Source organism: Stegostoma tigrinum, chromosome 10, assembly GCF_030684315.1.
Source record: "Stegostoma tigrinum isolate sSteTig4 chromosome 10, sSteTig4.hap1, whole genome shotgun sequence".
NCBI classification, from domain to species: domain Eukaryota; kingdom Metazoa; phylum Chordata; class Chondrichthyes; order Orectolobiformes; family Stegostomatidae; genus Stegostoma; species Stegostoma tigrinum.
In genome coordinates, this window is record NC_081363.1 from 29360364 (window position 1) to 29384006 (window position 23643).

The following is a 23643-nucleotide window of genomic DNA, read 5'->3' on the forward strand; positions in this document are numbered from 1 at the left end:
ATCTTGGCACTCCACAAAGCAGGCTATTAATAAACACATTGAACTCGACCCCATATATATTCCACTACGGAGGAATCCCGGAAGTGAGGCAATCCATTGCGACGGACCCCAGACTTTAAAAACCAGGCAGGAAAACACACCGACGCTTCAGAGGCTGCACTGAAGATGTTACCGAGCACGGTAACGAAATGTCTGCGGAACAACAAACCAGCTCGGCGAGCCAACCAACCTCAACACATATGAAAGATTACACAATCTAATGAGTGATCCTGGTCCACATATATAATGTTTATTGATGTAATAAAACAATACAGTTAGTGTTAGATCCAACCACAAACAGTAAAAGATGACTGAGCATACGGTACAATTGCACAAAAAAAAGTGAGACCATTAGACCATTTCATTCAAGAACTGATTTGGGGCTGGGCATGACAAGTTGGAGGAGGGCAAGAAAGGAAAATAACAAACAGTATAATCTACATGATAATTTAGTTGGGATTTGTAAGTGACAGGGAGCTTCAGATTCAAGACAGACTGGGTAACCAAACTAGGAGTCTTTCTAATACAATGCTATTTCAGTTACACTTACACTGGATATTACTACCTACAAATTGCAGAATATGCAGCAATATTTATACTTAATGTATTGCTATGATATTATAGTATGAACTTGTACAACTACAGTCAGATTTACCTGCATTGGCAAGTGACTAATTATCAATAAAATGTTACTGCACAATAAAGATATTGTCCATATTCAAGCTGCCAATATTTGATGTTTCCAACCATCAACTACATGACTGGAAGTCAGTTCCAAATATCTGAGGAACACAAGCTGTTCTACATTTAAAAGATGAAAGTTAAAGTGATTATTTGTGTATGCATTCCATGCTTAACATTATTTTTACTAAATAACTAAAAAAAAATCATTTAGCTTTTATCCTCTTAAAAACTAGATTTATAACTGCAAAACATACTGCATAAAGGACTGCTGGTACTTCTTAAGAAAATATATTTTGTGCAATTGTGGCTACTATTAACAGCTGTCAAAGCAACAATGCTTGTCAGGCAAGTATCCTAAAGTAAGTGAATTATCTAGGCATCATAGACAATCTTACCCATTAAAAACTTTAAAGAATGGCCATAATTCTGACTAGAAGGTGCTACATTCCCTTTAAGATTTGCTCAACATCTTTGATTGAAAACCATAATAAATTAGACACTAATGTAAAATGTTATCAATGCTCTTTAAAATAGACCACTAAAACTCATTTACATACGATGTGTCACTCATAATCGATCTTCCAAATGCCATCCTAGGCTTGTCCATGTGCCTAAAAGCATCAAGTATCAAGAAGATATTTTAAGTTGTGAATTACAGACCTAGACCAATACTGCAAATAAAGAGCAGGTCATGGATGGGGTCAGTGGTGGAGTTCTGCTAACAGGAAAAACTTCTGTACTGTAGCCAGGCTTCTATAAATCAGATTTAGAAAATATAAATAGACTGCTTTGGGTGATGGGGGCTTCACTATTGTCCATAATTTTGTTCAGCCCTGTGAACTTAGTTGATTTGATCCAATGCTCTGAGAACTTCTTCACCCTGAAGCAAGGTTCTGTTGTCTTGGATAGGTGCATTCACTTCACAGTCGTAATTGGTGAGTGTTGGCAAGCTACTGCTTTCTGCTGAGTGAGTGAGAAGCCTCGACACTATATCTAAAAGTAAAAGAAGACCAGAAATAAATACTGAATCAAAAATACTTTTAAAAGGCACTTGACATTAGCTACGTACAGCTACTAACTGAAAAGTGAAAAACAAATATTCTTCTTAGCTATCTCCTGTTATTTACTTTATTCAATTTAACAGCAGAACACTTAAACTTTTCTTAACCACCATTTAAAATGCATATTGAATGTTGAAAATCACACTGCCTAGACAGAATGCATTGATTGGATTCAGCAACTTCTTATCTTAACCAAGATTTCTCAATTCCTACAACTAGCACTTGGATTTGAGGCTATTTCTGTCACAATATTTAAGTAATTTCTTAAATGTTACTTGTAGGTCAGTTTCTACATTAAAGGTGGGTGTGCAACTTTTTTCAAATTGCAACGATCAACAGATGACTGGATATTTGTTCTAAAGGTTGATTAGATTAACAAAGATTAGTGTTATACAGCATTGAATCAGACCCTTCAGTCCAACTCATTTGCGCTGACCAGATACCCTAAATTAGTTCCACATGCCAACACTTGCTCTAAACCCCTTTTAAATGTCCTCTAAATTATTCTCGAGTACAAAACTGGCATCAGAAGTTTAATTTTATGTTATATTTAGGAGGGACAACTGAGTTACAAATCATCATTTTAAAATGCAACAATATGAGCTTCAAAGAGCAGCAACATCAAACTGCTGACGTAGCCATGGGGAAAGACACACAACGGCATGGAAAAAGGACTTGGTGCTGGGTAAATCATTGGATGTGATTCTGAAAAGATAGGATTGAAATGCATTTGGAGAGGCAAGGAATGATTGGAGATAGTCAGCATGGTTTTGTGCAAGAGAAACTGTGTCTCAAACTGATTGAGTTGAGCGAGTAACCAAAAGAAAATTTGAGGGCAGAATGGTAGGCATTGTTTACTTGGACTTCAGTAACATCTTTGACAAGGCTCTGCATGGTAGACTAACTTGTAAAGTTAGCTCACATGGGATTCAGGGTGAGCTTGCCAAGTGGATACAAAATTGGCTTGACGTTTGGAGACACAGGGTTCAGTATTGGATCCACTTTTGTCATTTTTATATAAATGATTTGAACGAGAATATAGGAAGCACTGTTCGTAAGTTTGTAGATGACAAAATTGTTAGTATATTGGACAGTTAAGAAGGTTATCCAAGATCACACAGAGATCTTGATCAGTTGTTCAACGGACTGAGAAACGGCAGATGGAATTTAATTTGGATAAATGCGAGGGATTGCATTTTGGTAAAACAAACAAGGGCAAGGCTTATACAATTGATGGGAGGGCCTTGGGTAGTGATGTATAAAGGGACCTAAGGGTTCAGGTAATCTATTTCATCGAAATTTGTGTCGCAGTAGACAGGGTGGTTTAAAAAGGCGTTATTGCCATCATTATTTAGACCTTTTGAGCATAGTAGTTTGGACATCATCGTGTTGGAGGTCGTACGGGTATCTTCTGGAGTACTGTATGCAGTTCTGTTATAGGAAGGTTATTATTATTAAACTGGAGAGGGTTGAGAAAGACTTACCACGATGTTGCTGGGAATCTTTTCACTGAAGGAGTGTAGGAGGTCAAAGGGTGACCTTTAAAGAGGCTTATGAAATCATGAAGGACATAGACAATGTGAATGGCAAAAGTTTCTTCCCTAAGACAGAGGAGGGGGTTCAAAACTATGGGACATGCTTTTGAGGTGCAAGGAGAGAAAGATTTTAAAAAAGGACATGAGCGGGATCTTTTACACAGTGGTTAGTGTGTGGGATGAACTACCAGAAGTGGATGCAGTTTGAATTACACCATTTAAAAGACATTTGGATAAGTGCATGAAAAGGAAAAGTTTGGAAGGAAACGGTTCGAATGCAGACAGCTGGGAGTAGTTTAGTTTGGGAACATGGTCAGTGTGGACTAGTTGAACTGAAGGGTCTGTTTCATGCTGTATGGCTGAACAAGACAGTTGGAAGCCCTTAGTATTTTGTTCAGCAATACTGTAGAGAGTGAAAAAAGATAATGGGGAACGAGAGATATAATTTAAAAAAAATCAAACTTGCCAGTAGGTACCAACACGAGTGTCTTGCGTTCACTACTATTGGCTTCAAACCCCTTTGCACGTTTCCATGTTTGTGACGTACTTACTGGAGGGTCAGTGTCATTTTGGAACAATAATCCCTGTTCAAAAGAAAAATTAAAATGTACTGCACTTCAATTGGAATCCAGTAATCAGCAAAATAAAATTTTTTGGTATAGTTGAAGATTATTACGTAGCTCAAACCTTTCAAATACTAAAAAACCTTGACGATTGTATTTGTCATTTTATTTGAGGGGAAAAACGGTTATGATCCTTAATAATTCTTCACTGAGATAAAATTCTACAATAACATTTGTTGCATTTGCGGAGGTTATTTTCCAATTTGCGCATTAAATTCACCATTTGCAATTTACTACAAGACCAATTTGGAATTTTTAGAAAAATAGACACCATCTTGGAAAATAATCCCAGAAAAACCGAAAGTTTCAGGTTATATATAATGAAAATTGAGACACGGTCAATCATTACAATTCATTGGCTTTTCTTATAGGGCTAATGATTTGACGTACATGCAAAACTAGATGCAAAAATGCAGTGCAACTTCATTTGTATCCTAGAGGCAGCCTGACTTCAATTAATAGCAAGTATTAAAAAACAAATTAGTTATTTTGTTCCCTAGTTACGGCTCCGGCAGAAATGCTTGGCAATTGCAATCGTGTCGTCATGCAGATAATAAATTCAGTTTTTGAAAAAAATCTGTTCAAAGGATGTGGGTATTGCTGGCTAGGCCACCATTTATAATGTTTCACAATTGCCTAGGGAGCAGTTTAGTGTCAACCGCATTGCTGTGGCTCTGGAGACATGTTCATCAGACCAAGAAAGAAGGGCAGATTTGCTTCCCTAAAAAGGAAATCAGTGGACCAGATAGGTTTTATGATATTCAACAGTGACTGCATGGTCACCATCAGACTAGAGCTTTATTCCTATATGTTTACAGAATTCAAACATGTTTAAGAACATGGACTTTGACAAAAATATGACGATTAACACAGACATTTAAGACACCTTGAAGTGGCTATTACAATACTTTGAAATGTAAGCTCCCTGTATCTAATGTTACTGAATACAAATAATGGTGAACTCAAATTGTTAAATCTAGAACATTTGTTATGGAAAATTTTTAACTCTGAAAATAAAGCCTCACCATTGCATATTTAATTACAAACCTTGAACACAGCATCACAACGGATTCTTCTGTGGATTAGTTTAACTTGCAAAATACTGGAAATAATTTTATTTGACTGCTGAGAATCAACAATATAATGTATAAGCCTGAACTATACTGGAAGTGCTTTTTTTTCAAAAATAAGTATTATAAGTCTGAACATGATTTCCCTTGGGATCAATGCAAAAACAACAGGAACTTGGTAGTTAAATCATAGCTCATCTGCCGTTGCACACGCACTAGTGCCAAGGACAAAATATTTTCTTTCCAATTATCACAATACACAACAGTAAAAATTCACTGAACTGTATTGTTCAAGAGGGAGAAGTGGTTGAGAATGAGGAAGCTTGCAGGATGGAGTGTATTTTTGGTGGGAACAAGAGGTGATTAGTGGGGTGCTTGGGCCTTAGCTACTCAGTGTATATATCAAGTATACATATATAAAATGACTTGGTGGGTACCAAATGTAACATCTGCGAATTTGCTAACAATACACAAGTAAACAGATTGGGAGTTGAGGAAGATGCAAGGAAGTTTCAAGGGTACAGTTATACACTTCAGTGTGAAGATCAAAAGTCTTATTTAAATGGTGATATATTGGGAAGCATGAAGTACAGTGGGATCTGGATCTACTTCTACATCATTCAAAGCAGCCAGGTGGGTGCAGCAAGCAATTAGGAAGGGAATGGTCTCGTGGTATTCTCGCCAAACTATTAAACCAGAGACCACGGTAATATTCTGAGTACTCAGGTGTGAAACTAGCCACAGCAGATGATAGCATTTGAATTTCTTAAGAATCTGGAATCAAGAGTCCAGTAATGACCATGAAACTTTTGTCTATTGTTGGAAAAACCCTATCTAGTTCACTCATGTCCTTTGGGGAGGGAAGCAGTCGGTCATCCTTACCTGTTCAGGCCTGGGGTGACTCCACCCAGAGTAATGTGCTTGGCTCTTAAGTGTCCTTAAATTAGGGTTACACAACAAATGCTGGCCTAAATTAGCAAAATCCACATTCCATGAGTGAATCCAAGAATAATTTCTCTCTCCGCTTTTTTTCTCTATTATTTTAAAGGCGTTACAGAGTGTGGGGAGAAAGTGGGATATGGCATTGAGATAGAAGAGCAGCCCCAAAGACCTGAATGGAAAAACACTTACAATCTGAATTGTAAACACTGCACAAGCTTTCCATTGAGTCTGCACTGGCCAAAAACAATCTATTATAATTCCAATTTCCAGCACTTGGCCCATATCCTTGCATGCCATGGCATCACAAATGTACATCGTAACATTTTTTTAAAAATGTGTGAGGGGTTCAGTCTTTACCACCCTTGCAGGAAGAGTTTCAGATTCCCATCACACTGGTTGAAAAAACATAAACTTGCTTCACATCCATTTAAAAGGTATGGGGTAGGAGGTTTAAATATACGGCTCCTGGTAACTGATGCCTCCACAAAGGGGAAAAGTTCCTTCCCGTCTATGCCAGAGAGCTTTCATACATCTCAGTCATACCATAACCTCAGTCTTCTCTGCCCCAAGGAAACCAACCCAGTCTATCTAATCTCCCTTCATAACCAAAACTCTCGAGCTCCGGCATCATTCTGGTAAGTCTCCTTCCTGTAATGTGGATTTCAGAACTATACACACTACTCGAGCTGTATCCTAAACAAATCAGTGTGCATATTAAGCTCAAATTCACAATTTCAAAAGACTATGCAGCAAGGTTTGTGCTTTAGGTTGCCCTGTCTTAAGTCATTTTATTAAGCATATCTTTTAAATATGGCTGGCATAACTTGTAATATTGTGGAAAGACAGTTATACAGCATTTCAAGCCATTTGGTCCACCATATCTATGCTTACCAAAAACTACATTAATTTCTGATTAAGGGTCTAGGCCTGAAATGGCAGCTTTCCTGCTCCTAAGATGCTGCTTGGCCTGCTGTGTTCATCCAGCTCCACACCTTATTATCTCTAATCCTATTGACCTACATTTGGCCCATAGCCTACAATGTCGGCCTTTTAAATACTCATCCAGAGGCCGCTTAAAATGTTGCAAGAGTACGTATCTTCACCACCCTCTTAGGCAATATGTTCTATTTACTCCTCAGTTTAAGCTTGTACTTTCTGGCCTTAGATTTGTTTGCCATCAAGACATTCTCATGATCTACTGTCTCTCATTATTTTGTAAACCTCAGATTCCCCCACACTGCCTCATCTGCTCAAAGGGAAACAAACACAGCTGATCCACGATAATAAAATGTGAGGCTGGACGAACACAGCAGGCCAAGCAGCATCTCAGGAGCACAAAAGCTGACGTTTCGGGCCTCGACCCTTCACCAGAGAGCTGATCCACAGTCTCTCCTCATAACGGAGATGTTTCATTCCAAGCAAATATTCAGGTGAATCTCTTCTGCACTCTCTCCAGTACAATCAAATCCTTCCGATTACTGTGGTATCCAATTCCCAAAACAGTCCACCACCATTTGTCAGCCAATTTTAGATGCAGTTTGCCAACTTGCCTTGGATTCCATGGGCTCTTAACCAGTTGGACCAGACTTCCATGAGAGATCTTGTCAGAGGTCTTGCTGAAGTCCGTGTAAACCACATCAACTGTATTACTTTCAATATATTTAGACACCTTTTCAAAAGATTCATTAAATTAAAAATCAGACAGGATTGCCCTCTAATAAATTTGTGCTGACTCTTCCATATCAATCACTGCACGTAGTATTCCATCTGTGGCCTAAGCAATGTTTTAATTATGTTGTAACAAGACTTCCTTGCTCCTAAATTCTACTCTTCAGCCTAATGAAGGCAAGCATCCTCTGATGCATTCACTACCACCCTGATCTCCTGTGCTATCACCTTCCCAGAACTATGGACGTACACCAAGGTCCCCTTTCATTCTCAGTTCTCCCTAGGGACCAACCATTCATAATGTATATCATTCCTTTATCAGACCTTCCAAAATGCATCACCTTGGACGTATCAGGATTAAATTCCATCTGCCATTGCTCTACCCAATTTACCAGCTGGCCAATATTAGACAGTAGTCCAAGACCATCCTTCCTATTAACAGCTCCTCATTTTCATTTATCTGCAAACTTACTAATTAAAGCTTCTATGTTCACCTCCAAGTCTAAGCAACAATTTCTGTGGTATGCTGCTGGTAAAAAAATCTCCAATTCCCAAAACAGTCCACCATCATTTGTCAGCCAATTTTAGATGCAGTTTGCCAACTTGCATAGGATTCCATGGGCTCTTAACCAGTTGGACCACCCTTCCATGAGAGATCTTCTCAGAGGTCTTGCTGAAGTCCATATAAACCACATCAACTGTATTACTTTCAATATATTTAGACACCTTTTCAAAAGATTCATTAAATTAAAAATCAGATAGGATTGCCCACTAACAAACTTGTGCTGACTCTTCCATATCAATCACTGCATTTTCAAGTATTGATTAATCCTGTCCGTAAGTCCTTTTCAATAATTTTCCTACCATGAATGTCAGACTAACTGGCCTATCCTTGCTGCACTTCTTGAATAAAGGAACCACATTAGCTATCCTTCATTCATCTGGCTCTTCACCTGTGGCCAATGAAGTAGAAAATACCAGCCAGGGCCGCAGCAATTTCTTCCCATGCCTCCCATAGCACTCTGGGATACATTTCCTCAAGTCCTGGGGATTTACACACCTGTATACTCACTAAAACATCTAATACCTCCTCATTAATCTCAACCTCACCATGCCAAGTTAGATGGCCAGCTAAAAAGTCTTTCTACTCTGAATACAGATAGGAAGTATTAATTTAAGATCCCATCCATGTCCACTGGATCCATGAACAAGCTGTTCTTCAGACATAATAGGTCCCACTTTTTCCCTGGTAATCCTCTTATTTTTAATATACTTAAAATAATAAGCAGCCCTGTGGTGTTTCTTGATCCCATCTGCCAAAAATGTGGTCCTTCTTTACTGCATTCAATTCCTCAGCAAAATTTTCTACACTATTGGGTGGAGTGCACAATTTTAAAGTCACTGAAAAACATATCTGAAAGTAAGCCAGCCATTCAGCTCTGAGACTGCTCTACCATTCAGATCGTGACTGGTTTGATTGTGGCCTGAACTCCACTTTGTTGCTTGCATGTATTCCCAGTAACCCTTGACTTTTTCAGTGATCAAAAATCTCTTAATTTTGCTTCAATTCAATGATCCAGCCTTCACTCAACTCTAGTTAGAGAATCTTAGAGTAACAATGAGGGGAAAAGACCTTTCCTCAGTTTTAAAGAGAAATCCCTTATTCTAAATTGTTTCCCATTCAAGACTTCTTCACAAGGCAAACATTTTCTCAAAATCCAGTCTGTAAAGTCCCTCAGGACTTTCAGATGTTTCAATAAGCTTCCCTACCCATAATTAAAAGTTTGGTTATTCAGTAACACTGCATTTTCTCAAATGGTTTTACATCCCAAAAGCTACTTACTAACATGCTGTAGTGAGACAAATAGCAACTTGATCTTGGGCAATCTAAAAAGTTAACACTTACAATTCCGACTGCTTGGAAAAGGGAGGCTGCATTTTCCAGCTTACGTTTCCTCGGTGAGTTGTGTAAAATTAGTAATTGCGGGCTTGGCTCTTCATTTGGAGCTTCTCCTATCGCAGATCTTCAAACAATCAAAACACAAGTGGTGTAATTGCATTAATACAAATTCCTCTTTCATACTTTATTCACTTTTCCTCATGGAAAGAGTTATATTTTAAAGGCCTCATTCCCACTAAAAACTGAATTGAAATTTTCCAATTTTACTCATAGGACCCTCACAAAAACCAATGTATTGCACAGTAGTGAAGATACAGTGGAGTACCAGAGTGACTGATCCTCAGAATAAAATGGAAACATTTTATTTGGTCCTAATAAATTCTAAAAAGGAAAACCCACCGTCTGTGGTTAACTAAAGTTGGGGAAGCATCAAATGCAATGAAAGAGCATAACTGTACGAAGGTAAATGGCAGGTCAGATGTTTGGTCAGAGGCAAAGAATTACAGACAACTGTAAAGATTAGTCAAAAGGAAGAAATTAAGAGTACGAGAGGAAGTTACCCAGGAATGGGAAAAAAAAATGGATAGCATGATGTTGTACAGATATTTCAAAAGGAAAAATTAAGTTTAGAATGTTGGTCCTCTAGAAAATGAGATGCCAACAGTGGATACAATGGTGGATGAAATTAACAAATATTTTGGTTCTGTCTTCACTATAGAAAAAATAAAATTCCAGTAATAGCCATAAATCAGGAATATAAGGGAGAGAAGTTCAATTATAATAATAGGGGAAGTGGTACTGAGCAAACTGAAAGAAACTGCAAAGTGACGTGTCTCTGGGTCCAAATCGATTTTATTCTTGGGTCTCGAGGCTACTACAAAAGGTAGTAGGTGCATTGATGTTAAGTTTCCAAAATTCCCTTGCTGCAGGAAAAGTTTCATTGCACTGTAAAGCAAACACAACCCTTCTAAATTAAAAAGGGAGGGAAGCAGAAGACAGGAAATGACACATCCGTTAGCCTGACTTCTGTCACGAGGGAAAATTAGAAAGGTTTTTAATAAAGAGATTATAAGATTTGCCAATCGGAAAAATTCAAGGTAATCAGGATGTCAGTATGGTTTCCTCAAAAGGGAACTCATGTTTAACAAATGTATTGGAGTTCTTTGATGGAGTAACTTAGTGTGGATGAAGGGGACCATGTGGACGTACTGAAGGATTTCCAGAAGGCATCTCATGAAGTGCCACATCAAGGTGGTTGTGGGAAATAAAAAAGTGCATGGTGTGTGGCATAACTAGTAATGGATAGAAGATTGCTTGGCTGGCAGAAAGAAAAGTATGGACAAACGATTCCTTGTATGACTAGCAGGATGCAATGAGTGGAATCCCACAGGGGTCTCAACATCTTAGATTAATTACTTGGAGAGTGGAGGCACGTTATCCAAATTGGTAGATAACACCATGATAGAAATTAACTTAGGAAGATATAAGGAGATTGCAGTTTGTTATAGAGTGGGTGAATGATTTTTTAAAAAAAACCAGCAATGAAGTATAATTTGGGAAAAATGTGAAGTAGTTCACTTTGACAGGAAGAATGAAAAAAAAGTTTTACTTGAAGAGAGATGACTGCAGAATTCCAAGACAGAGGGTTTTAGATATTCTGATGCAGGAATCACTAAACATTCATATGCTGATACAGCTCAAAGAGGCTAATGCGATCAAATATTTAGGACAGTAATTGAAACTAAAAGCAGAACTTAAAAGTAAGGATGTTATACTTCAGTCATACAGAGAATTGATGAGATCGGATCTTAAATACTGTGTACGGTTTTTGGTCTTCCTGTTTAAAGAAATATGAGTTTTACTAGATTGTTGGGATGAAAGGGTTGACTTGTTGGACTTGTTTCCACTGAAGGATGACCTGAGCAAAGTGTGTAAGATCCTGAATAGTCTTGGTACGGTGGATGTGGAAAATATCTTTCCTACTGTGGGTCAATCCAGAGCTAGAGGGCATTGTTTTAAAATTAGGGTAACCTTTTCAGGAAGGGACCAAATCAAAGCAGGACTGATACATTTAATGGTAGGTCCTGGGGAGTTTTTCCAAGCAGAGAGATCTCAAGATGCAGGTTCATAGTTTCTTGAAGGTGCAGGCACAGGTAGACAGGGTAATGAAGGCAGTGTTTGGTACAACTGCCTTTACAGTTCAGTGCACTGGCTGTAGGAGTTGAGATTTCATATTGCAGCTGTACAGGACATTGGCTAGGCCACTTTTGGGATACTGTGTATAATTCTGGTCTCCCTGCTATAGGAGAGCTGTTGTTAAACTTGAAAGGGTGCAGAAAAGATTTACAGGGATGTTGCTGTGAGAGTTTAAGCTATAGGGAGAGACTGAATAGGCTGGGGCTAATTTTCCTGAGCGTCTGAGGCAGAAGGGTACTCTTACAGGTTTATAAAATCATGAGGTGCATAGATAGGGGTAAATAAGGAGAGGTCTTTTGCCCAGGATAGGGGACTCCAAAACCAGAGGACATAGGTTTAAAGTTGAGGGGGAAAAGATTTTAAAAAAAGGGACCGAAGGCACACCTTTTTCATGCTGAGGGTGGTGTGTGTGGAATGAGCTGCGAGAGGAAGTAGAGGAGACTGGCATGATTAAAACATTGAAAAGGTATCGGTGTAGATACATGAATAGGAAGGGTTTAAGAGAGCTATGGGTCAAAAGTTGGTAAATGGGACTAGATTAATTTAGGATATATCTGATTGGCATGGACAAGTTGGACCGAAGGGTCTGTTTCTGTGCTGTACAACTCTATAACTCTAAGACATGAGGATTGAGAGGTTTTAGAATTCTGTGCCTCAGAAAGTGGTGGAGGCAAAGTCATCAAATATTTTTAAAACAGAAGTGGATAGTTTGTTAATTACGGGAGTCAAGGATTATGGGGGTTTGGGAGGGGGGGGGGGGCGGGGAGGGAAGGCAAGAGAGCGAAGAAAGAACATGGAATTTGAAGCACAAACAGATAAGCCACAATCATTGTGAATGATGGAGCAGGCACAAGTGGCTAAATGGTCTACCACTGTTCTTATTTTGCATATTTGTAATGTCACAGGCAAGATAGTATTTCTACACTCATTCATGAGCAACAATCACAATAAAAGTAGGTCAGGTCAAATTAAATTTTGTAGTCTGTGCAACAAAAGGCAGAAAAAAAAATTGAGGCAGAGGAAACTATTTAAACTGAAGAATGGAGAATAGGGCAAGTTAGAAGTAAATAAAAAGTTAATGACAAAACATGGCGAAAGGGAAAAATGCAATAAGTTTGCACAAAATTGCACACAAAATCAATTAGAGAAAGGAAGGATAGGAGTTTGGTGGCTGTCACATTTTGAACAAGACAGTTATGGAGAATGCTCAGTCTAGAACAGGAACCAAAACACAGGAGAGCAATTATTTATAGTTGGATGTCCAAATAACTCAAAACGCAAAAAGGGACAGACTGTAGTTTATTAAGTTCTCCCCCAGCCACACCAAGCTCCCTTACAAAAGACAAGAGATTGAATGATGTGCAATTTACTTGGACAAGTAATTTAAGTTTACATGCAGTCTAAAGCTATAATATTCACACTTCCTCTCACCTCAAAGTTTCACATCCTGGCTTTGGAAAGATAGCAGGAAAGATCATAACAAGATCAGTCATTACAATAATGTCTGGTTACACTATTGTGGTGTGGGCAATCCCCAAATGGAAGATGCTTGCAAGAATGACCAGCACCATTGTAACCAAAGAAATATCTACAGATAATCAAAATTTGTAGCACATTACCTTTTACTGTAAGCAAGCAGCGCCTTCACTGGAGAAAAGGAACTCTGTGGACGTGAAATATCAGTTTGCTGAGTGAGCAGTCCTTTTTGGATTCCAGTTCGGGTAGGCGAAGTTGTTCTGCTGCTTTTCTTCTTTTGTGATAAAGCTGGGGCATCATCCATTTCATTCGTGTGCAGGGAAGACGAAGATTTTGTTCCAGCTGAAGACTTGATATTATTCCCTGTGGTTTTTAAAGCTGACATGTATTTGTCTGGAGTGTCATTAACAGATGTTCTAGCCTCTGAGAAGACGTCAACCATTGGTTTCATGCTCGATGTATCAGCAGGAGTGGTTTGAGTATCAGAAAGTGGTGAAAGTTGGTCCAGTGATCGAAGCTGAAAGTCATCATCCATCGGGATGTAAGGAGCCAACATCTCCAGATCCAAGTTATCAATGTCCTAGTTAAAAGAATCATTATGTTAACAAGTAGCCAGACATAATTAAACACTGCAAAAAATTTCCTCAGCTTAAAAATAGGTATTCTTTTCAATTTTGGATGTAATTTAAAAAAAGTAAATGGAACGTTTTAATCAAATGAACTACACGAGCAAACCAAATTCAGTTATTTTCACAATGGCTGTTTATTTACAGTACAAGTTTATGTAACAAACACTTGAATTATCAGTTTTGTATAATAAATTGCCAAAATCTAATGAAATGATTGATTGAATGTAACAAGGATATTCTTACTTACAACATCTTTGAAACATTTATTTCAACTGAAATACTGTTACATTTTGTGTCACAAGTCAGACTAGAATAACCTTTAACTAAACTCATCTATTTTTGCAGTTTAAGCTGAAACAAAGCCCAAATCAAATTTGAAACTGGATCTATCAAGTTTGGAGAAACGAACAGGTGAAACAACACAAGCTTGTAAAACCATTTTAATTTTTTGCTTCTTTTTTAGTCCATGGCAACTTGGTATGACAATGGATAAAGGGAGACAAAAAGGCTTGATCCGTAAAGTAAACATGTATGCAGCAGCCCTGTGAACTAGGAGAAACCGAAGTGTTTCCTTCTGGCCCAACAAGCTCTTCAAAGTTATATCCTTACCCTATACCACAATGTCAATCCCTGCACTCCTTTACCAAACAAATACCATAACCTTGGTGTCTCCCTATCTACTTTTCACATAGCAAAATCTGCAGATCAAAATTCAAACTTCTTGCTGGAACAAGTTGACTGTTAGGGAAACACCTAGTATTAGGTTCCCTATCTGTATCCCAGTGTGTGTGTTTATTAATGCATCATGCTACAGTGCAGCTCAAATCAAAAACTGTCCTTTACATTTAATACACAAATCTCTTCGGAACAGCCATCATATCATACCTGTACAGAAAATGGGTGTTTAGCCTCTGGGTCAATTGCAAAAAGCTTTTCCACTATATCCAGTTTGAATTCATTGGAAATGTCTGTGTCCACATTAAAACAGTAATCTGAAGGACTGCTTGGCTGTGAAAATAGCAAAATGCATTTTAGTTGTTCGTTCATAAACCAGATCAGGAGTTATACAGCGTGGTACCTTAATTTTAAGGCTCGAGTCGTGAAGTGATAGTTTCTTTACCTCTGAGCCATGAACCCTGGGTTCAAGTCCCATCTGTTCCAGGTGTGTGTAACACCATATCTGAACAGGTTGACTGGAAAATATCTAGAACCTTAACTTTAACATTCAAATATGGACATCTTCTGTTGCAGGGAGGGCAACAAACTGGTGGGCTTTGTTCTGCCTTCTCAACGCTGACATCAGGCTCTTTGTAATTGCCAAGACAAAACCAGCAATGAAATAGGCTTGAGAGGACGCAATCAACCATGCCCCCATACATGCATTTCATTGCAAATATGAAGGTATAGCACACTGAAGACTACAAACTTTTACAGTTTAAAGGATAGACAACTGCATGGTGGTAATGTCATTATTAATGTCATTAGTCGAGGCCTCGACTAATGTTCTGGTGACATAGGTTCAAATCCCATGACAGCTGATGCAATTTAAAAGCATTGAAAAACAGTCACAATAACGGAGACCAGGAAACTGTCATTATCATAAAATCTGGTTCACTAATGTCCTTTTTTTTGGAGGGGGGTGGAAAAGAGACGGAGGGGAAGAGAAGAAGAGCTACCATCGTTATCTGGTCTGGTCAATGCGATTCCTGATCCACAGAAATAGCAAACCTCTCAATTCAAAGGCAATTAGGGGTGGGAAACAAATGTTGGTCTTTAGAGTGACATATACATCCCACCACAAGTTTTAAAATTTGATTTAAAAAATTCAGTAAAATAATAACATCACTGTTTAATAGCTTGTTTACAAATATTTGATAAGAGACTTACTTGCGGTGAATTCTGACTGGTGCAAGGACAAGAAGAGTTGCTTGACTGCTCATTCATTTGTGGAATGGTAAATGAAAATTCCATTGACTCTTGATTTGTTTCAAGTTTGATGACAGATTCTAAATTCAAGGCTGGGTCTGTGCTGTTGCATAGTGGCTTTTTTGCGTCAGAGGGAGGCAGGGGTGACAGTGCCATGTCTACAGTTTTCTGGTTTGTGGAGGAGGGTAACATGACATCATTGTAGAGTGGGACCTCGTTAAACTGCTGCATTTCTGAATTCAAAATAAAAGGGTTAAGTTTAACAAACTTGAGTTTGTAAACTCTTATGCATCCTCTCAACAATTAAGCTCTCAAATCTGACCAAACCAAATCCAGACTGCAGTCTGGTAAAATTTATTTAAAGCTAATTAAAATTATACACAATTGAAAAAGTAATTTAGAACACACAGTCCTTGAAGTTGAATACCAAAAATCTGAATGTAAACCTTTGACAATTCCTTCATTAAATATTGATCCCTCAACCAAAATAATTTAAAAGTGCAGTTTAACTTTACGAAGTAGTGCAAATGACTAGTGCCTTTACGTCTCTGGAGGTCATGCAATAAGTGTAAATCTTTCATTCAAGATCTTTACAACATAGTTGAAGGGCATTAACTTGTTTTCCAGTTTGAATAATATTTTCATTAATCTCCATTTACATTGCTTATGTACATTATTCATCAAGTTTAAACCTGTAGAAATACTTTGGGAACCCATTTAATTTCTACAAATGGAGCCTTGGGGAAGTTCAAATACACACATCAACCATGAAAGTCTGCAACCTATACAGAATTGCACAGAAGACAGGAGCACCTCTGTGGACAGTGAAGCACATTTACAAAAGGGTGTGAATGCAAAGGCAAGTAGGACGTTTGTTGGATGAAATAAATATAACTGAACATGTAAGAAAAAAACTGCAAATTTGAAAATATTAAAAAGCACTGAAGAAAATCTTCTCCTTCAACCCCTCTCAATTCAGCATATAGGCTTGGAGAGCAATTATTAATTGGGTATTTTTCTATGGTAATCAAGCCGAATCTCATTCTCAAAATTTAAAAATGAACATTACTATTTAGTAGGCCTTGCTAGAAATCAATAAGATTGAAGTTTTTCTTCTTCACGCCGTGAAAATCTATTGATGCCAGCTAATGCAGCAAAAACTCGATATTCACCCTTTCAAAAGAAAGTCAAGGGCCCGATTATTTATTTGCTACCAGCAACCCCATTTTTAAAAATTTGTCAGTAAAGTTTATCCCTCAATAGCTGAATGCTCAAAATGTTCCATCCTGCTCTCTGAACCATAATGAATCAATCTCAGGGAAAGTTGCCTACAGATGCTAAAGATGTCCTACTCTTCCCCATGTGCTGAAGATAACAACTTAACTGTTCAGGCCGACCTCCCAGACATCAGCTGTGAACAAGATGAATAGCCCTTGGTTTAATAATGCTAATCTTGACCCAGTTTTACTCAAATTTCATGCCTTAGCTAAATGTCACCATTTTTCTAACTGTTCTTGCAAGTCAAATTCAACAGTGAGCAGAATTGTTGATTCCCATCATGGCACTTTTAATGCTGCTCAGATCCTCAATGTACTGATCATTTAAGGCTGAACATCTCCAATTCTGTCACAAGTGTCAAGATCTACTTAAACAAACCTTTAGTCCAATTCACCCACCATGATGTTGCCTGTATGTGATTTGCCTTAATACTCTATCCCTACTCATCGTCATCTTTCTTAACACAACTAAACCTGAAATTTCCTTTTGAAGGTCTCTTTCAAATGACATCCCAGGAACCTGCTTCATCCTTCCAAAGGGGTATTCAACTCTAATCTGCTAGTTAATTCATTAATCTATCAAAGCATTTCAGCCATTACAATCCAGCACTCTGGAATATTATTTCAGAACTCCTACAATGCATCTTTTTCCACCTTCTGAGGCCTATGCAAAACCTACTTCTTCAAATGATCCTTCTTGAGGTTGATAATCATTACTGGTTCATTTCTAATCCTTCTCACAACATAATGTTGGGAATTTCACTCTATCCAAAGTTGCTATCCAAGTGCAATTTGTTAATTGCTTGTTCTGTTTCTTTTCTTGGACCAGCAGAGACGGATAATAGAAAGCACTGGCCCTGATAGTGATACAGTGTCTTGGAATTTGAACTAGTATCCAAGGTAAGTCGCTTGCAAATCACCTGACTACTGCAGAATTTGTATTAGGCACAAAAAAAATACATAATATGATGCACAGCAACAATTTCCAACCTGAGGGGCTGAAATCCAGTGAGACAACTGTATCACCTGCAGCTGGTGCAAGTTGAGTCAAAGCCTCTGGTTCCTCTTTCAGTTTGTCAAAAAGATTATTGGTTTCTTCATTTGTGGATGAAACAGGGTTCTTTCTAGGTTCCTCGGGCTTCTCAACAGATACACTTTCAGTCTGATCCAGTGAAAGAATCACATCTTTCTCAACTAGACCACTGAGGGTGGAATGAAAACAGTACAAGTTACACCATCAGCTTCAGAAAAGATTTCAATATGTTCGTACTTATGCAACTATTCACGTGTACAAATGCCTACTAGTGTAACTTTTACAACATTTGCATAATTATTTAATTCTAATGAGTATCTATTTTGCAAATATTAATACAAGATACTTCCTAAAATAATCTCAACTACACAAGATGCTGATTTCAGATGCTTACCTCAAAACGTAGTTCACACAGACCACGCATTGGGGCTGGGAGTTTTTGCTGTTGTAGATCACAGTGGCCTGTGTCTCCACCCAAACATAGCCACCTTCTTTGCCCAACATCCTATACTGACCAGTTGTGGCCTGGCCTTTAGTAAATACTAAAGCAAAATTTTAACAAGTATTAATTGTCATTCATAAACACACAAAACATTTTCAGCCAAGATCAGTACTTCACAACAGGGAACACATGCAAGTTACATACTTATATGGTGCAGTACTCATTAAGGGGGCATGCACTCGATGCTACTAAAAGTCCAGGTGTCCACATATCAGACTCAACTAGGTTAAGTACAGTTCACCACAAATCGCAGTTCAGTGACATTTCAGGAAGGCACTGGGCAAGTGTTTGATATCCTTGAAAATATATGTTAATAAGGATTCAGCAGAGGGGAGAAAAGTACTGAGAAAATTATTTGTAAAAATAACTTACAATCATGATGGGTTTTGGTCAGATGGTCTGAATCCACAGCATGATAAAATTCATAGACAGAGCGGCCCAACAATTCTTCTGGCTGGTATCCCATTAATTCAGTTATTCTGCATTTTAAAACAAAAAGATGCGTACACACGAAAACATCAATTAGTGTAAAAGTTCACTATAAAACAGTTACGATGTAAAATTAAGTGCATTGCTTTCACCCAGCGTCAGACTAGATATTCTGATCAAAACTTTCTAAGAATATATTGAAGATTATGTTGAGGGAGCATAAACACTTTTTGATCAGCATGGAAATCTATAATTTCAGAATTTACATTCAAAACAAAACCGACTCTGAAGATCATTTGAATGAGAGAAGGGAAAAATGTTACAAGTTACAAAAACTAAGCATTATCTCCTTCGGCTCGAGTGCTTTAGGGGATTAATGAAGAATTTCCAATGCTTTACCTAAGGTACCCTAGTTTTGTTCATACAACAAGGTTTATAAAGCTGTACCACAGGGTATTTTTTTCATCCTTCCTCAAATGTTAAGATGTTAAAATAAGTACAGCTGAAAGTAACATTAAGTTCCATACTTGTGCCTGACAGTTACATATAAGTTTTACTGCTACTCACAGCAGTTACAGATGAGGAGTGAGACACATCCATAAATGAAAGTGTCCCGGAATACAATGTTTTAATCTAATTCAATTTATAGTGAAAAATGCAGTTTCAGATCTTATAATTTAGAAGCATGTGCTTAGTGTAATAAAATGCAAATTAAAATGTGCAGGTTTCTGTTTTACGTTGTTTATTCTATTTTCAGTAAATATCAGTGATCTTTTTAGGCGTCATTGCTGGCTGAGTTGGCAGCTTTCTTAGCTAATCAGAAGGCTACGTGTTTCAAGTTCAAGTAACTTGGATAAACATCTATGCTGTCACTCCAGTAGAGTACTGAGAAAGCATAGCATTATATGGTGCCTTCTTTCAGAAGTGACATTAAACTAAGGCCCCAGGTGTGGCTAAAAGATCCAACAGCATAGGCTCAAATAAAATCAATGGAGTTATCCCCACTGTGCTTTTTCAGTAGGTACCTCTCAAACCCCAAAAGATTATCACAAAGTGGTTGCTACATTTCCATAAGTGAGTACATTTATAATACATAATGATATGTAAAGCATTTTGGGATGTTTTGATGTCCTCAATGGCACTACATAAGTATATTCTAAAACAATGGAGACTTCTGTTTAAGATTTATAGAAGGCACTTATATCAAACAATATCACTATACAAAATTCATATTTCATCAGTCCAATGTATAACTAAATCAGTATACAAATTTGATAGAGAAATGCAGCACGTTTAGTTTTTAAATTCCTCAATGTTTACATAAACTTTATCATGCCTCAGTTATTTTATTAACTGCAATTAACTGCATCAATTTAAAGAACTCTCTAACTCTGTTAGTTCATGTGAGAATCAAGCGAACTATCCAATAGCCCCGAACTTAAAGGAGTCAAGCGAAAGTAGAAGTTTTAATATTTAGGTTTAGTATCTTAAAATATTTAATATTTTAGGTAATTAGTTTTGGAATAATTAGAGACGTTAGATAAGTGCTGCTTGATTATTTTTAAACACAAGTGTTGTACTACAAGTGCAAATACCGTTTACGTGAGATTGCATTTTCTTCACAATGCCAATTAGGCTTACAGCAAACTGTTGGCAAGTCAAGAAACCAGATTTAACAAAACAGTGGAATAAATCTTGCCTTTTCAGGGAAATTAAACTTAAAATATTTTCACCATTAAAGCTGCATTATTTGATGATATTCATCCTTTAGAGTTCTAAATTAGGTAGCATTTTCATAGAGAAATTATTTTTCTTGCTACTACTTTCTTCACTTCATTCTACAGAATAAATCTGGAGACAACTTAGTGCATATTTGAATTGTTCACATCAAGACCTTGATAAAATTTAAACTGAACAGTACATTTACCCCTTCAGAAAGAGGAGAAGCTTAACATGACATGGGAAACATTTTCCAATGTAGACGTAACTCACCTCTCATCACAATAAGAAAACTTCATGTCCAGGCTATGACGACTCAGAAATGTCTTGCTATCCAGTGGTACCTCTATGTTCGAGGGGTGCGGAATAGGTTCACAGATCAAAACCAAGCAGGTCATGGGTGGTTCTTTGTAACCACAATGGGTCTGCTCATTACTGGAATTGTATACTCTAATATGTCCTGTACAATGAAGGACCTGAAGATAATCATGAAAGTTAGTTTTTGCAATTCCCAGGGTTTTAAGCACATCATTGACTGAGTAATTTAATAACATTTGTGAAGCGACTATAAAGTCTTGATTGGAATTTTCAGTAACGCTTTAAATAGAGGAAATGTCAACTTAACCCCAACATCTGTTATAGAATAGCTACATCTCCACCAGCTCATCAAGAAGTAATTGTTCCTGACATTTCAAAGGGAAGGAAATGCTAAAGAGAATACTTTCAAAGCTTTCCAAATTTAAACAGACGAATCAAGGAATTGGATTTTACTTTTCCAAATCATTACATTGCTCATTCAGAAGGTGAATTCCTATCTTCACTTGCTACTTTTCAGCAAAAGAAATTAAATAGTAACCAGAAGAGGCATCTTCAGTGATTCTCTCTCATCGATTCCATCAATTATGGTTGAGTCTTAGAATTTACTGAGCTGAAATCACAGACCACAACCCAGATGAAGGAAAACCTCCTGCCCTTATTCAATCCCTATCCCTCTATTTTCTCCCTAATCATATAGATGTCCAAACACCTCAAATTTTGCCAATGTGCCAGCTTCCAGCACTACTACTGGCAATGTTTTCCAGGCTCCTACCATTCTTTGCGTGTAAAGTTTCCCTTGCACATCTCCCTTAAACTTTCCTCCTCTTATACTGAACCTGTGCCCTCTTGTAATTGAAAACTTCAACCTTGGGAAAATTGTCTGCGGTTCCACCCTATCTATACCTCTCATAATTCTGTAGACCTCTATCAGGTCTCCTCTCAACCACTGTCTTTCCAGTGAAAACAATCCTCGTCTTTTTAAACCTTTCCTCATAGTCAATGCCCTCGAGACCAGGCAACATCCTGGTGAACCTTCTCTGCACTCTCTTCAAAGCTAACATGTCCTTCTAGTAATGTGGAGATCAAAACTGCACACAATACTCCAAATGCAGGACCAGCACGTGTGCTGAAAGTGTGTCTAGCTGCAGCTTGTGGAAGCTCGGTTTTCAGAGCTGGAAGGTGGTTGGGGACACCTTGGAGCACCTGCAAGTCTAACAGCATTGTGGAGAGCATGTTTAGAGAGGTGGTCACACTGCAGAAAAGGTGGCCTGAAGAAGAAAGGGAATGGGTGGCACTTGACATAAAAGGGATGGTCAAATAGGCAGATAAGTGTCAGATCGAATTCAACCCTGAAAAAGCACAAGGTGATATACTTTGGAAGGAGTAAGTTGACAAGAAATTATTCAACTAACAGCATGACACTAGGACGATCTGTGGAACAGAGGAATCTTGGCGTGTTTGTCCATAGATCTTGAGAAGGTAGAAGTACATGTTAGTAGAGTGGTGAAAAAGGCATAGATTACAAAAGCAGGGAAAGCATGATGAAATTGGAACACTGGCAAGATAACAGCTAGAGTACTGTGATTGCACTGGAGGGGGTGCAGAGGAGTTCACCAGGATGCTGCCTGGGATAGAACATTTAAGTTGTGGAGAAGTTGGATAGGCTTGAACTGCTTTTGTTGGAGCAGAGAAGGCTAAGGGGCATTCTGATTGAGGGACACGAGTAGAGTGGAGAAGGAGCAACTGCTCCCTTAGTTGAAGGGTTAGTCATAAAAAAACACTGGTTCAAGGTGAAGGACAGGAGGTCTATGGCGACGGCATGGAGGATGGGTGATGTGCGGAAAAGACCTTTTGTTTTAAAATCCAGATGGTAGTGATGGTCCAGAATGCACTGCCTGGGAGGAGGGTAGTGATGAATTGCATTGTATACTTTAAAAAGTACCCCAATGAGCACGTGGCACGCTGTAAGGCTATGGGCCAAGTGTTGGTAATTGGGATTAGGTTGAAGTTCAGGTGTTTCTCACATGAACTGTTCTGAAGCATTAATTCTGCTTTCTCTCCACAAATGCAACCAGACCTGTTGAGTTTCTCCAGCAATTTCTGTTTTTGTTTCCAGTAATCACTGCTGATAGTGGAATTTAAACTCTTGGTTCTGCAGAGTACGGCCTCCGATCCACTTAGACACTGTGCTACACAACCAGAACTGGTTGAGAATCAGTTTCTTTGTTACTGGCCATCCTCCATTGTAGATGTAGTATTTAATAGCCAAATGGCTTTGTTGATTACTAGAACATAGAACATTACAGCACAGTACAGGCCCTTCGGCCCTCGATGTTGTGCCGACCTGTCATACCGATCTCAAGCCCATCTAACCTATACTATTCCATGTACGTCCATATGCTTATCCAATGACGACTTAAATGTACCTAAAGTTGGCGAATCTACTACCGTTGCAGGCAAAGCGTTCCATTCCCTCTCCGAGTAAAGAAACTACCTCTGACATCTGTCCTATATCTTTCACCCCTCAATTTAAAGCTATGCCCCCTCGTGCTTGCCATCACCATCCTAGGAAAAAGGCTCTCCCTATCCACCCTATCTAACCCTCTGATTATTTTA

General features: G+C 38.2%; 1 protein-coding gene across 6 annotated transcripts in view; it reads right to left on the reverse strand.

The window, feature by feature from the left end:
- Nucleotides 1-267: 267 nt before the first annotated feature.
- The window catches only part of hif1aa (hypoxia inducible factor 1 subunit alpha a), a 55618-nt gene continuing 32242 nt past the window's right edge, over nt 268-23643 (reverse strand). For 5 of the 6 annotated variants that reach the window (XM_048538284.2, XM_048538283.2, XM_048538287.2 and 2 more), the window contains 10 exons: nt 20983-21185; nt 18934-19040; nt 18454-18601; nt 18017-18228; nt 15711-15982; nt 14709-14831; nt 13338-13774; nt 9529-9646; nt 3786-3903; nt 268-1716 (listed from right to left, as the gene is read on the reverse strand). In XM_048538284.2, the coding sequence (XP_048394241.1) occupies nt 1565-1716; nt 3786-3903; nt 9529-9646; nt 13338-13774; nt 14709-14831; nt 15711-15982; nt 18017-18228; nt 18454-18601; nt 18934-19040; nt 20983-21185 (1890 nt within the window). In that variant the 3' untranslated portion in view covers nt 268-1564. The remainder of the gene's footprint in view (nt 1717-3785; nt 3904-9528; nt 9647-13337; nt 13775-14708; nt 14832-15710; nt 15983-18016; nt 18229-18453; nt 18602-18933; nt 19041-20982; nt 21186-23643) is intronic. The other variant, XM_048538285.2, reaches the window with a different exon arrangement.